The sequence below is a fragment of the Astyanax mexicanus genome, chromosome 22, assembly GCF_023375975.1.
Source record: "Astyanax mexicanus isolate ESR-SI-001 chromosome 22, AstMex3_surface, whole genome shotgun sequence".
Classification (NCBI taxonomy): Eukaryota; Metazoa; Chordata; class Actinopteri; order Characiformes; family Acestrorhamphidae; genus Astyanax; species Astyanax mexicanus.
Window position 1 is genome coordinate 13,116,798 of NC_064429.1, and position 15,144 is coordinate 13,131,941.

The 15,144-nt window shown below is 36.0% G+C and overlaps 1 protein-coding gene across 4 annotated transcripts; it reads left to right on the plus strand.

Annotated features, from left to right (window-relative positions):
• The first annotated feature begins 5,254 nt into the window (after positions 1 to 5,254).
• LOC111190977 (ubiquitin carboxyl-terminal hydrolase 17-like protein 13) lies at positions 5,255 to 12,674 on the plus strand. 4 transcript variants are annotated; one of them, XR_007428868.1, is made up of 16 exons: positions 5,255 to 5,377; positions 5,992 to 6,168; positions 6,262 to 6,372; positions 6,480 to 6,579; positions 6,694 to 6,761; positions 6,886 to 6,956; positions 7,276 to 7,349; positions 7,463 to 7,571; positions 7,931 to 8,077; positions 8,191 to 8,291; positions 8,446 to 8,640; positions 9,156 to 9,377; positions 9,918 to 10,139; positions 10,680 to 10,901; positions 11,366 to 12,189; positions 12,528 to 12,674. XR_007428868.1 is itself a non-coding variant. In XM_049470520.1 (15 exons), the coding sequence occupies exons 2-15, from the start codon at positions 5,994 to 5,996 to the stop codon at positions 11,565 to 11,567; spliced, it is 2,019 nt and encodes a 672-aa protein (XP_049326477.1). In that variant the 5' UTR covers positions 5,255 to 5,377; positions 5,992 to 5,993; the 3' UTR covers positions 11,568 to 12,674. The 4 variants fall into 4 exon arrangements, 3 of the variants coding, with proteins under 3 accessions (XP_049326477.1, XP_049326478.1, XP_049326479.1); XM_049470520.1 differs by having other exon boundaries at positions 11,366 to 12,674; XM_049470521.1 differs by lacking the exon at positions 9,918 to 10,139 and having other exon boundaries at positions 11,366 to 12,674.
• The last annotated feature ends 2,470 nt before the right edge of the window (positions 12,675 to 15,144 follow it).

The following is a 15,144-nucleotide window of genomic DNA, read 5'->3' on the forward strand; positions in this document are numbered from 1 at the left end:
TAGCGTGTAAAAGGCTCAGAAACCCGGCTAAAGAGGAAATAGTTTCCCCGGTGAATTAGCTAACCCGCTAGGCTAACGGGGGATTCAGATAGTCAGGTCTTACTTTAAATAAAGTACAGGCGAACACTACACTGGAAAACAACTTAAAACAGTGTTAAATGTAATATTGTGATGAACACAGGCAGCAGTGATTAAAAATACAGAAGAAAAATACTTACATTTTTACAGAAACTCCTCGAACTCCTGGGCACCACCTTTCGTGCCCCAGCTCACCCAGAGGGCGGTGCTCGAGGAGGATGGTCTGTGAGACTGTACTCATAATGGGCTAATTCTAAAGATCGATTCAGGTTTATATGAATCTATATTGGATAATTAAGAAATAAAGAGCAATTTAAATCGAAGAATCAATTTTTTAAACACACACCTAATATACATTATACAGCAAAATCCACAGTTAATCCTGCAAAAACACAGACAATGCTATTGGCTGGTATCTTTTATCAGATTTCTCGCCATTAGATTTTATTTCATATTGTACAGGATGTCTCCACACAAAAATCATTTGTTATTTAATTTTAAATAAATATAAAATAACAATATAACTGAAATCCCTGTAGATAAGACTTTTGTCCCTCATCTCATCCACATATTTTGACACTGGGACTACAATATTAAATGTTAAGAGGAGAATAAATTTATATAGCTTAGGAATAAATTTATATAGCTTGGCTAATGTCTTTTTAAAAAAGCTTGGCTATAGTTAATGTTCAAAAATCAATGCAAAGCGGGGGGCACTTTTGTATTGCCCCTGGGTGTAGTAATACTGGGTGTAGTAAAACTTTATAGGCTGAAGAATGAGAAAAAGGTTCACTTTCACTTTCATACCTCGCCTTCTAAGGACAGCTGTTCTTCAGCGGGGGCTTGCAGCGCTGAAGCGCGAGAATCCTCCGGTTAGCTGCAATGCTAGGGGTTAGTAGCGAGCACTTTCTAGACCAGGGCAGCACGGGCAACATGGCGGCGCCCTAGCGCAAACGTAACAAACATAAATATATTATAATTTAGTGTGTAAACATTTTATATAAAATCCCCCCCCCCCCATAAATTCCATTATATTTAATCTCTTAGAAAACTTGTACAAACTGAAATGTTTCATGTCCTCTTTAAGTTATAAGTTATGGCTAGCTAACCAAGCTTTAAGTTATACGTTATTACTAGCTAACATAACTTTAAGTTAACTAGCTAGCCTAGCTTTAATTTATATGCTATAACTAGCTAACCTATCTTTAAGTTATAAGTTATATCTAGGTAACCTAGCTTTAATTTATAAATTATGACTAGCTAACCTAGCTTTAATTTATGACTAGCTAACCTAGCTTCAAATTATAAGTTATGGCTAGCTAACCTAGCTTTAAAATATGTTATAACTAGCTAACTTAGCTTTAGGTTAACACGTTAGCTAGCTAATTTAGCTTTGAGAGATGTTATGGCCAGCTAACCTAGCCTTAATTTATAAGTTATAAGTAACTAAACTCTAGCTTTAAGTTATAAGTTATTACTAGGTAACCTAGCTTTAATTTATAAATTATGACTAGCTAACCTAGCTTTAAGTTATGACTAGCTAACCTAGCTTCAAATGATAAGTTATGGCTAGCTAACCTAGCTTTAAAATATGTTATAACTAGCTAACTTAGCTTAAGGTTAACTAGTTAGCTAGCTAACTTAGCTTTGAGATATGTTATAACTAGCTAACCTAGCTATCTTGTATTATCCCATGAAATAGCTATGCTAATTTATATTGTAGTAAGAATTTAGCTGTACATTATTAAAGTATCACAGTTTAACTTTAAATTAGGCATGTTACGAATGGGTTACAAATACTTAAACTTGTTTTTAATCTAAGAGTATTCTGACCCACTTGTAACTAAGTATCTTTGTTTTGCTGGTGGTCATTGTTTGTTTATTTCTCCTTTTTTATAAGATGAAACTGGGGAAGGAAGGCACCACTGTCTCAGCCCCTTGTTGGAAGACTGCAAAAGCACAAGCTATAGCCAGTGCGACCGCACAAGTGCTACTGATGGAACTCTTTAATGTTGATGTTCTCTTGAACTTGTATTATGCATATTATACATTATACAAGTAGTAGTATATGATATATTCTTGAAAATACAGTGAAGTGTATTGTTCAATATATAATAAAATACATTGTGATATATGTGGTAATATATGATATGTGTATTATAAATAGTGATATTTGGAAATATGTCCTTGAAGGTATAGTGAAGTGTTTGTTAAATATATAATAAAATACATTGTAATATATATGGTAATATATGGTATGTGTATTTTTGATAGTAATATATTGAAATATATTCTTGTATATATAGTGAAGTGTATTGTTCAATATATAATTAAGTACATTGCAACATATGTGGTAATATATGGTACATGTACTGGTAATGTATGGAAATATGTATGCATAAATATATAATTTAGTGTACTGTAAAATATACAGTTCAGTACAACACAATATATGTGACTATATATAGTAGTTATAGTCATATATGGTTAAATATATAATTAAGCAATATATAAGTAAATATATTTTATATATTACATTTCCATATATACAATATATGAAAAGCGGCAATTCCTTATGTATTTTTCAATATATTGTAATATATTCATTACTATATAACACCATATATTAGTCTATATATTTTCAATTTTATCTAATATATGATATTTTTTCAGTCACATACTAATCAGTAGCACATACTGTATCCATAAAAAAATATTGAACTTGTTAAATCTTTCCAATTAACCAGTAAATTGTAAAATTAAATAATTCCATATATTGGGACATATATTTTCCTTCCGTAAGGGCGGTTTGAAGCATTCCCACAGGTTACTAGGTAAGCACAGAGCAATTCTGAGCTGTCTGTTTACTTTAGAATTGGCTGTTTAGCTGAATGATTAAGTCATTTTCCACAAGAGTAAATAGGGGTCAGCTCTGTGAGGTCAAACATGTTAGGCCTCTAATACTATATTACATCACTAATTATGGCACTCTGCCCCGGTACATATAATATTACTGTAATCACACCTTATCGTTTTATACAGAAACCTTCATAGCAAAACACCACTATTAGAGAGACCCCTCAAAAATGATGAGTTTCTTTGATTTTACCAAATTAAAAACCTCTGGAATATAATCAAGAGGAAGATGGATGATCACAAGTCATCAAACCAAACTGTACTGCTTGAATTTTTTGCACCAGGAGTGACATAAAGTTATCCAAAAGCAGTGTGTAAGACTGGTGGAGGAGAACATGACAAGATGCATGAAAACTGTGATTAAAAACAGGATTATTCCACCAAATATTGATTTGTGAACTCTTAAAATGTTGTGAATATGAACTTGTTTTCTTTGCATCATTTAAGGTTTGAAAGCTCTGCATCTTTTTTGTTATTTCAGTCATTTCTCTTTTTCTATTTTTTGAAATCTTGGCTGGTTCGGGCAGAGAATCTAAGCTCTACTGTGGAGTCCTTGGACTGCAAGGTCGTGGGTTCGATTCCATCCTCTAGCAACTCAGTCAATGTCTAAATTGTCGAAATTGTTCAAGACTACTTGAAGTGATTGAACCTTGAAAATGATCACTTTTGCCTATATTTTGTTTTAAATAAGCTGTATGTGGAGTTTTTTTTAAGGATTGATTTTATTATAATTTATTTTTTATTACTTTTCATATGTTTTTTTTTGTATTTTCTATCTATTTTGTTTGGATGTCTTTTTATATTTCCCCTGTTTATGTAAAGCACTTTGAATTGTCACTGTATGTAAACAATGCTACACAAACAATTTTGCCTTGTCTCGCCTGTTACTGATGTGATTGTGATTGTGTACAAATTGTATTATATATATATTTTTTTATAAAATGACATATGTTAGGAGAAGGTTGATAATGAAACAACAAAGCACACTTTTAGCCATTGGAAAAAAACATTGCCCCATAGGCATCAGTTACTGTTAAAATTCTAATATATATATATATATATATATATATATATATATATATATATATATATATATATATATATATATATAATGTATTACTTTAACATCACTTTCTACATTGCAAGTCCACAGTACATGCTGTACCAACAGAATAAAAACAGTATATGAACAGTATATAGTTCACTTCATATGAGTTTTTTTTAAATGCCTTTATTTGTTTTGTTTTGTTTTGAAATAAACTGTTCATATAAATATTTGTTGTGTATGTTTATGTGTGTAGCGTGTGTGGTTGTGTGTGTATAGTGTGTGTGTGTGTGTGTGCGTATAGTATGAGTGTGTGTATAGTGTGTGTTTTGTGTATAGTGTGTGTGTGTATAGTGTGTGTGTGTATAGTGTGTGTTTGTGTATTGTGTGTGTATGTGTATAGTATGTGTGTGTGTGTATAGTGTGTTTGTGTATAGTGTGTGTTTGTGTGTGTATAGTATGTGTGTGTATAGTATGTGTGTGTTTGTGTATAGTGTGTGTGTATGTGTATAGTATGTGTGTGTGTATAGTGTGTGTTTGTGTATATTGTGTGTTTGTGCGTGTGTGTGTGTGTGTGTAGTGTGTGTTTGTGTATAGTGTGTGTATATTGTGTGTTTGTGTATAGTGTGTGTTTGTGTGTGTGTATAGTATGTGTGTGTGTTTGTGTATAGTGTGTGTATGTGTATAGTATGTGTGTGTGTGTATAGTATGTGTGTTTGTGTATATTGTGTGTTTGTGCGTGTGTGTGTGTGTATAGTATGTGTGTGTGTGTATAGTGTGTGTTTGCAGTGTTGCCAACTCCTCAGTAAGGAAAGTAGCTATTGGCTGTCCTAAAAGTCGCTAAATGACGTCATCACCTACTTTGCATAATACATGTTTTTGAAGATGTAAAGGATTAGGGTTGTGGGAGAGAAAAAAGTGAGTAAAAAACACCATAAATATGTTAGAAATTTTACAAATGAATAACTTCTGTTGCTTTTTAAATAGGTCACTTTTTTACAGTAACTTCATTTTATGTGAATTATGTAAATTGTTTGTTTTTAAAAAGCGTATAGTTTGTGTTTGTGTATTGTGTGTGTGTGTGTGTGTGTGTATAGTGTGTGTGTGTGTAGAGTGTGTTTGTGTAGAGCTGCTGTTTGATGGAACATCACGGAATTCTCGATGATGTCACTAGAATTCCGTATATAAGCTACATTCTATATGAGCAGCTGCTGTAGAATTCTTATTCAGAAGCGCGTCAGACACGGCCGAGAGAACATCTCAGCTACTGGTTTTCTACAGAAATTCTACAGAGGATAAAACAGTAAAATCACAACCTTATTTACTGTGCTTGACAAGGTAAATCACACACAGCACTTACTGTAGAACTATCACCAGATAAATTTACTGCACATTTCGCACTATAAGGTGCACTTAAAATCAGTGCACCTTATGTATGAATTCTACCAGTCAGGTGTTAAGTAGCAGTAAAGCTATTCCGGAGCTTCAGCGTAGTTCTCCAGCACAGAGACTGTAGCAGTATTAGCATTAGCCATGAGTATATCAGAGTATATTAAACAAAAGTATATTAGCCTGTAGCCTGCTGCTAACCCCAGGTAGCACTGCTGGAGCAGTATTAGCAATAGCTTCTAACCAAACTAAGCACTAGCTCTATCGGACTGTAGCCTGCTGCTAACCCCGTCTCATTAGCATTAGCTGTTAATTAATCAGCTGTGCTGTTGCATTCCACAATAAAAGTGTTTTTTAAAGGTCAGGAAATGTTTATAAAACATAATTTTAAGCAGGACTGGTATGTTTCATTACTTCAAAAGGTACACATTTCAGCTATTACTGGAAAAATATATATATGGTTTAGGGTTTAGTGTCTCTTTAAATACTTTGCAGTGAACTATGTTGCTTCATAACTATGTTGCTCATATCTCGTTTGAAGTCAATGTGCTGTTTTTTAACAGAAATGGAGGACCGTTCTGCAGCAGAACGTCTGCGTTTGAGGTGGAACGAAAGGCTACCTGTTGGAGCAGGACTATGGAACCTGGGCAACACGTGCTTTCTGAACTCGGTTCTGCAGTGTCTTACTTACACCCCTCCACTGGCGAACTACATTCTATCAGGAGAGCACTCCAACACATGTACGTGGTCATGCATCTTTTTCTTGCTGTAAAACTTCTTACTTCAGGTCTGTTTAGGCTTATTTACGAATGACGCTTTGTTTTCTCTTAAAGGTTTCAGTCCTGAGTCTTGCATCACGTGCTCAATACAAAAGCACTTTACTCAAGTGTTTGCAAACCCGGGCACAGTCATCATTCCAGTAGACATGGTTTCTAAACTTACTCGTAAGTATAAACCCTTATTCACCCGATGAATCTGATTAATACAAAAAAACTATTCCCATATCAACATTTAAGCTTTGCTGATTAAGCTCTGTCTGCTTTTCTCTTAGTGATCTCAGAGCAGTTCTGTTTAGGACAGCAAGAGGATGCGCACGAGTTTTTCAGCTACACAGTGAGCGCTTTGGAGCAGTCCTGCCTTAACAGAAACATGTAAGTCTAAATGAACCATAATACACATCAATTTGATCAGTTAAATTCTTTTGTCTGCATCATCTGTATATCACTTATCTTGTTTAAAAAAAATTATTATTATTATTTTTTTAGGCTCGACAGGGAAACAGAGGGAACCAACCTCATTAAACAGATATTTGAAGGTTGTATGAGATCTAGAGGTGAGTTTGTGGATCATGCTTCTGCTGTTATAATGCTGTGTATATCTTCTTATTCTTATCTATGTTACATACATAATGCTATAAATTGGATCAATAATGGTAATCATTTAATCTCATTTCACAGTGAAGTGCCTGAGTTGCAGAGCAGAGTCAGACACATTTGAGCCTTACATGGATGTTGCACTGGACATCAGGGTAACTAACGCATAAAAAACACATACAAAAAAAAAAAAAAAAAACACTTTATTGCCTTTAAAAGACTAGATAACACTAACATGCCAGCACAAGGGCTTCAAGTGATTTGTTAAGCTGCAGTTTGTGTGTTTAGTGTGAATAACAATTATTTAGCTTAGCATTTCCTTTAATAATTACATTACAGTGTCCAACATTCTTTTCAGTACCTAACAAATAAAGCATAAATCATCAGCATAAGAAAGATGTATTGCTTATCAGGTTCTCCACATTCAGAGTCTGTACATAATCTGTTTTTTTTTTCATGTGTTTTAACTTGTAGGAAGCTGAGGATCTTACAGATGCTTTAAGGCAATTTGTTAGGTCTGAGCAACTGGATGGCTACAAGTGCAACGTGTAAGTGTAACTGCCCTTATGTGCCCCAACACTAGTAGATGAACATATTTGGCATCTGCTTTTGGATAGATAATGTATTTTGGAACTTACTTTGAATTCTGTTTTACTTACAGGTGTATGAAAACGAGCCCAGCATCAAAAACCTTTGCCATATTTCGCAGCTCAAATGTGCTTACCATCTGTCTCAAACGCTTCAACTTTTATGGAGACAAAATTTCTAAGGTATGATTTTATGAACTAACATTTCTACTGATTTTTTTTTTTACACCTCTTAAATGCTTTTCCTTCATTTACGGGGTTTCTACAGATCTTTAAAATGACTGCCTTAAAAAGTCTATTTGATTAAAAAAAAAAATCTGTCTTAATCGGCCTTAAATCCTTTTTCCAAATGTATTAAAATGCTAAAGACATTTAATTCAGTTCTGGTTTTAGTTTCCAAATTTTAATGGCAGACTGAATTAGAACAAAACTGTATGCAAGGGGATGTAAAAATTAGTATATATATTCTGCGCTGAACCCAATATTCATGGATTTAAAGCAGTCCCGAGAAGCTAATGTAAAATCTTGTCTATTATGCACAGTTTGTGAGATATCCCACATACCTGGACATGGACCCGTTCATGTCTGATGGAGGAGGGTCTGATGAGAGACAAACTTACAAGCTGTATGCTGTGCTAGTGCACTCTGGATCTGACTGCCAGATCGGACACTACTACTGCTATGTGAAGGTTAGACATGCCACACATATTACACAATTTATCCATACATATATATTCTTGTTTTGCTAAAGAATAGGATAACGAGTTGAATAGCACAAACGTGTGTGTTAATTTTTTTTTAGGCTGGTGACAGCAAGTGGTACAAGATGGATGATTCTGAGGTGTCCGTCGCTGATAAACAATCAGTGCTTTCAGAACAGGCATACATGCTGTTCTATATCAGGTAAGACTCTTTCACTCAATAAATCTGAAACTTTTTAAAAATGTAGTAAAATAAGTATTTGAAAGGTAAAGAACCTTACTGGTATGTCTGCCCCTGTTGTGATACATTTATTATGATGATAGACACAAAAAAAAAAAACCATTTAATTCTGCAGGACTACAAAAACAAAGGCAATGAAGAGGAGCAATACATGTGGTGAGAGCAGCGGAATCGAGAACACCAAAAGGAAACGCGAGCGCTCCCAAAACCCTGATAAAGAGGAGTCTCCCCCGATGGCTAAGCGGGCATGCAAGGAAATACCTGCAACTCTCCAGCAACGCTGTCAGGAAGAAAATAAACAGAAAATCTGGTAAGTTTTTAATTAAACATTAATTAGAGAAAATTATAATAAACAGCCCATCTAAAGAAAAGCTATGCTAATGTTAAAGGGGCACTAAACCCTCTGATTTTAGCTGACTTCACCTTTAGCTCAGATTTAAAAAAGCAAAAAAAAAATTAAAGGGGTAGTTTGGAGGGGGCGCTGGGTGATGTATGGGTTTAGGGGCAATGCAGGAGGGAGAGCTGCACTGTGCCTCTGATAGCAGTGAGAAGCAGATGGTGGAATGTCAGTGAAGGGGCAGTATTATAACTGCATTACACCACTGCACATATCTTGTGTTATAGCACGCCCTCTTGTCTATTACTGCTTAATGAGATTTAAAGGTATTTTCCCCAATTTATTGGAGGTTTTAGTGTTTTTTTGTGGGGAATAGATGTTATAATCAATATATTATAATATTATGTTATAATATATGTTTATTAGGATGATAGGCACAACACTCTAGCTGTTAGATTATATAACCTCTTTTGATTTTGATCCTGCAGGACTTCAGAAACACAAAACTTGGAGAGAAGGAGCTACAGATATGGCGATGGCTTTGACTTGGGCAGTATAATCTTTAACACCACACAACAAAGCACAGAGAAACGCAAGCGCAGCCCGAGCTCTGATAAAGAGGAGTCTCCCCCGATGGCAAAACAGGCACGCAAAGAAATGCCTGCAACTCTCCAGCAATCATTGCAGGAAGAGAATAAACCGAAAATTTGGTAAGTTTTTAATTAAACATTAATTAGAGAATATTATAATAAACAGCCCATCTTAAGAAAAGCTATGCTAATGCTAATGGGGCACTAAACCCCCTGATTTTACTTTTTACTTCACCTTTAACCCAGATTTAAAAAGGCAAAACAAAAATGGAAGGGGTAGTTTGGAGGGGGCACTGGGTGATGTATGGGTTTAGGGGCAAGGGCATGAGGGAGAGCTGATTGGCTGAGCTGTAGCAGCAGCAGTGTGCCTCTGAAAGCAGTGAGAAGCAGATGGTGGAATGTCAGCGAAGGGGCAGTATTTTAACTGCATTACACCACTGCACATATCTTATGTTATAGCACGCCCTCTTGTGTATTACTGCTTAATGAGATTTGAAAGGTATTTTCCCCAATTTATTGGAGGTTTTAGTGTTTTTTGTGCGGAATAGATGTTATAATCTATATATTATAATATTATGTTATAATATATGTTTATTAAGATGATAGGCACAACACTCTAGCTGTTAGATTATATAACCTCTTTTGATTTTGATCCTGCAGGACTTCAGAAACACAAAACTTGGAGAGAAGGAGCTACAGATATGGCGATGGCTTTGACTTGGGCAGTATAATCTTTAACACCACACAACAAAGCACAGAGAAACGCAAGCGCAGCCCGAGCTCTGATAAAGAGGAGTCTCCCCCGATGGCAAAACAGGCACGCAAAGAAATGCCTGCAACTCTCCAGCAATCATTGCAGGAAGAGAATAAACCGAAAATTTGGTAAGTTTTTAATTAAACATTAATTAGAGAATATTATAATAAACAGCCCATCTTAAGAAAAGCTATGCTAATGTTAATGGGGCACTAAACCCCCTGATTTTACTTTTTACTTCACCTTTAACCCAGATTTAAAAAGGCAAAAAAAAAATGGAAGGGGTAGTTTGGAGGGGGCGCTGGGTGATGTATGGGTTTAGGGGCAAGGGCATGAGGGAGAGCTGATTGGCTGAGCTGTAGCAGCAGCAGTGTGCCTCTGATAGCAGTGAGAAGCAGATGGTGGAATGTCAGCGAAGGGGCAGTATTATAACTGCATTACACCACTGCACATATCTTATGTTATAGCACGCCCTCTTGTGTATTACTGCTTAATGAGATTTGAAAGGTATTTCCCCAATTTATTGGAGGTTTTAGTGTTTTTTTGCGGAATAGATGTTATAATATATATATATTGTAATATTATGTTATTATATATGTTTATTAGAATGATAGGCACAACACTCTAGCTGTTAAATTATATAACCACTTTTGATTTTGATCCTGCAGGACTTCAGAAACACAAAACTTGGAGAGAGGGAGCTACAGATATGGCGATGGCTTTGACTTGGGCAGTATAATCTTTAACACCACACAACAAAGCACAGAGAAACGCAAGCGCAGCCCGAGCTCTGATAAAGAGGAGTCTCCCCCGACGGCAAAACAGGCACGCAAAGAAATGCCTGCAACTCTCCAGCAATCATTGCAGGAAGAAAATAAACCGAAAATTAGGTAAGTTTTTAATTAAACATTAATTAGAGAATATTATAATAAACAGCCCATCTTAAGAAAAGCTATGCTAATGCTAATGGGGCACTAAACCCCCTGATTTTACTTTTTACTTCACCTTCAACACAGATTTAAAAAGGCAAAATGGAAGGGGTAGTTTGGAAGGGGGCGCTGGGTGATGTATGGGTTTAGGGGCAAGGGCAGGAGGGAGAGCTGATTGGTTGAGCTGTAGCAAGCAAATGGACAATATTATGACTGCATTACACCATTGAAAATATCTTATGTTATAGCACCCCCTCTCATGTATTACTGTTTTAGTGTTTTTGTGGGATATAGATAGACAGAATAAGAAGTGTTTAAAAGTAAAGAAACTGTACTGCACCTGTTATTATATACATTTGTTATGATGAAAGGCACAACATTCTAGCTGAGAGTTTCCATAACCACATTTAATTCTGATCCTGCAGGACTTTAGAAAAACACAAGCTGGAGGAGAGGAGCGACGAGGACAGCTTGGTTTATGGAGAGTGCAGTGGAATGTTCTACACTCCACAGCAAAGCACTGTGGAACGCAAGCGCAGCCACAGCTCCGATAAGGATGAGTCTCCCCCCGGCGCTAATCGAAAACACACAGATACACCTGCAAATCACCAGCAGGGATTGCAATAACAATAATTGGCAATCTTAAATTAAACTTATATTATTAAAAGAGTTGTCTACACCTTTTTAGTCAACAGCTCCGTCGTGAGTTTTTACTCTTTTCCAGTTGGCGTTGAGCTCAGGGCAAAGTGGACAATTAAATTCGTAGGGGTAATTCACCAATAATAAATGCTCCACGGTGTGTAGCAGCATTTTCTCCACGAAGATCTAAGTGGACTGGCTATGAAATAAGCCGATGTATGAGCGTTTAGGTATGAAGGAATAGACCCCTGCCCACTTGCGCTAATCAGATATCTTATAATTCTCTCTAATATGGCCTTATAGAACAGGATTGATCACAAATCTGGATGTTAAAGTTTCCCCCCAGCTGTCAGACTTTCATTTACCATTTACCATTTAATTCAGACATTCAGATCATTTACCAAAACAAATAAGTCCTAAAAGTCCTCCGATGAGGAGGGGTGGTGGTGGGCCCAAATTATTTCAATTACATTAAAAAGCACATGTGCTTTAATAACAAAACATTCTTAAGAACTCTGACAGCTTGGTGTAAACTTCAACAGACCAGCCCATGTGTATACAGTCTCGGGACAAGAAGACACTTAAAAACGTTGGTGTTTTGAGACCTTTGGTAAGTACATTAATATCATGTAAAATAAGAACTAAATATACCAATTTTGATATGTAAATAAATAATATTTTGCCTTATTATACTTTTTCCCTTCAAATGAATATATGAGTTTTATGAGCTAGCAAACATAGCTAACGCTAATGCTAACACCCCTAGCCCTGTTAATGGTACACTTCCACAAAAATTAAGGTTGTCAGCTAGATAGATAGCTAGATAGATAGATAGATAGATAGTCTTCAGGTAGGCTGTGAACAAGGGCTAGAGTGCACTTAACAGGTTAAGTCTAATATGAAAGGACAAAATGGACGACGGTTTCTAACTTTTTACAATCTCTGCAGGTCCTCTGTGACTGGGGTTGGGGCCTTACCCGTGCTGAAGATTTTTATTACAAAGAGATTTTTTTTAGACATTCACTGTTATCTAATAAATATTTTGTTGTTTATTTTTTACATTAATTGCCTAAAATAAAACTACATTAAACGATTCATTGTTCCATGTTGTGTACTACACTGTTACTTGTTTAGATGATGATCTTGTTCAAAAGGAATATATATTTTTTCACTGTTATTGATTAAATATATTGCTGTTTACTTTTAAAACAAATCTTCTTGACCCAAATCACATAGATTCCTATAAAATATAATCATGTACTGCCATCACCTTAGACAACTGCTGTAAAAATTACTACCAAAAATGACTTGAATCCAATTACATCAAACAGCACACATGCTTTAATAACATAACATTGTTAAGAACTCTGACAGCTTGGTAGACATTAAGCTAGTCAGTGAACTATTGAGTTACCTATTCAGTGAGCTAATGAGTTACCTAGTCAATTAACTATTGAGTTACCTAGTAAGTGAACAAATGAGTTGCCTAGTCAGTGAGCTAATGAGTTACTTAGTCAGTGAGCTAATGAGTTACTTAGTCAGTGAGCTAATGAGTTACTTAGTCAGTGAGCTAATGAGTTACTTAGTCAGTGAGCTAATGAGTTACTTAGTCAGTGAGCTAATGCAGTGTTACTGACAAAATAAACGCTTTTTAGGAGAGATATAAGTTGTGTGTAAATATTTATAAGACAATACCTGACAAAATCTGTTTTAATGACGTTAAACATCACTGTGACAGCGCTAGTCGCAGTTTCGCCTCAGCAAAGGACGAGGACGTGAATCACTTATCTAACCAGCCTTTACTGATTTCTGCCCCCAATAACCCTTTAAATAACCTCTAACAGTCTTTAATAGTCTTCAGTAGCCTTCAACAGTCTAACCTTGCAGCCGTGGTCTGTCCACTAAACTCCGTAGTTATAAACATCATGAGGTTAGCAGCGCGCTAACTGACCTGTTTATAATGTATCCGAGCAGTGACTCCGTAACGGCTGCTCTAAACTGCTTCTGTTAGCTGATTGGGCTGAAAGATGAACTGTAGAGAGCTGTATTATCCGTTTAGTGGGGTTAAAACCTTTATTTCCTACACAGACGAACTTAAAAAAACTGAAAAAAAAAAAGCTCCAGACTGGCTCAGCTGAGCCCTGTAGCCCGTGGCTGGGCTGTAGCTCTGACTGAGTAAAAACAGCGGGGCTTGTGCTGCTGCAGCTCCGACTAGTGGTTGGATGAGGAACTGCAGCTTTCTGTAAGCGAGCAGTTTCACCGGTTTCACCAGTTTCATCCACATACAGCTCTGATAAACTGCTTAACCCTAAACTCCTGAATCAGATCGGCTAAAATCAGAAGAATATCTGCCGATCGCCGATGCCGTATTTTGGCTGAAAATCGGCCGATACCGATACACTGCCGATCGATCGTTCCATCTCTAGTTATTTGGTTTATGTGTGTGTTTTAAGAATGAGGGCCCCTTGTTTATATTTTGCCTAGGGCCCCAAAATGGCTAGATCCGTCTCTGCTAATGAGTTACCTAGTCAGTGAACTAATGAGTTACCTAGTCAAAAGCTAATGAGTTATCTAGTCAGTGAACTAATGAGTTACCTAGTCAGTGAGCTAATGAGTTATCTAGTAATTGAACTCATGAGTTACCTTGTCAGTGAGCTAATGAGTTATCTAGTCAGTGAACTAATGAGTTACCTAGTCAGTGAACTAATGAGTTACCTAGTCAGTGAGCTAATGAGTTATCTAGTAATTGAACTCATGAGTTACCTTGTCAGTGAGCTAATGAGTTATCTAGTCAGTGAACTAATGAGTTACCTAGTCAGTGAGCTAATGAGTTATCTAGTCAGTGAGCTAATGAGTTAGTCATTGAACTAATGAGTTACCTAGTCAGTGAGCTAATGAGTTATCTAGTCAGTGAGCTAATGAGTTAGTCATTGAACTAATGAGTTACCTAGTCATTGAGCTAATGAGTTGACTAGTCAGTAAACTAATGAGTTACCTAGTCAGTGAACTAATGAGTTACCTAGTAATTGAACTCATGAGTTGACTAGTCAGTAAACTAATGAGTTACCTAGTCAGTGAGCTAATGAGTTACCTAGTCAGTGAGATAATGAGTTACCTAGTCAGTGAGCTAATGAGTTATCTAGTCAGTAAACTAATGAGTTACCTAGTCAGTGAGCTAATGAGTTACCTAGTCAGTGAACTAATGAGTTACCTAGTCAGTGAACTAATGAGTTACCTAGTCAGTGAACTAATGAGTTACCTAGTAATTGAACTCATGAGTTACCTAGTCAGTGAGCTAATGAGTTACCTAGTCAGTAAACTAATGAGTTACCTAGTCAGTGAACTAATGAGTTACCTAGTCATTTAGCTAATGGGTTAGCTATTTAAGTAGTCAGAGCCCCCCAACACCTCTGTAATTCGCACCCTGCAAACAAATATAAGTTAACATGTATTAATGTAAGAAACACTGCATTTTGTTAGATTGCTTTTTTTTCATTACTTTTTTATATTGTCCCAAATTTTCATTTAAGGGTTTTATATTGATCTATTCTTTGTAATGTTTGCC

Coding starts and splice junctions, on each gene's coding strand:
- LOC111190977 (XM_049470520.1), top strand. CDS start 5,994: ATGGAGGACCGTTCTGCAGCAGAACGTCTGCGTTTGAGGTGGAACGAA. Junction 7,572..7,930: donor ATGGAGACAAAATTTCTAAG/GTATGATTTTAT, acceptor TATTATGCACAG/TTTGTGAGATATCCCACATA. Junction 10,140..10,679: donor GAGAATAAACCGAAAATTTG/GTAAGTTTTTAA, acceptor TTGATCCTGCAG/GACTTCAGAAACACAAAACT.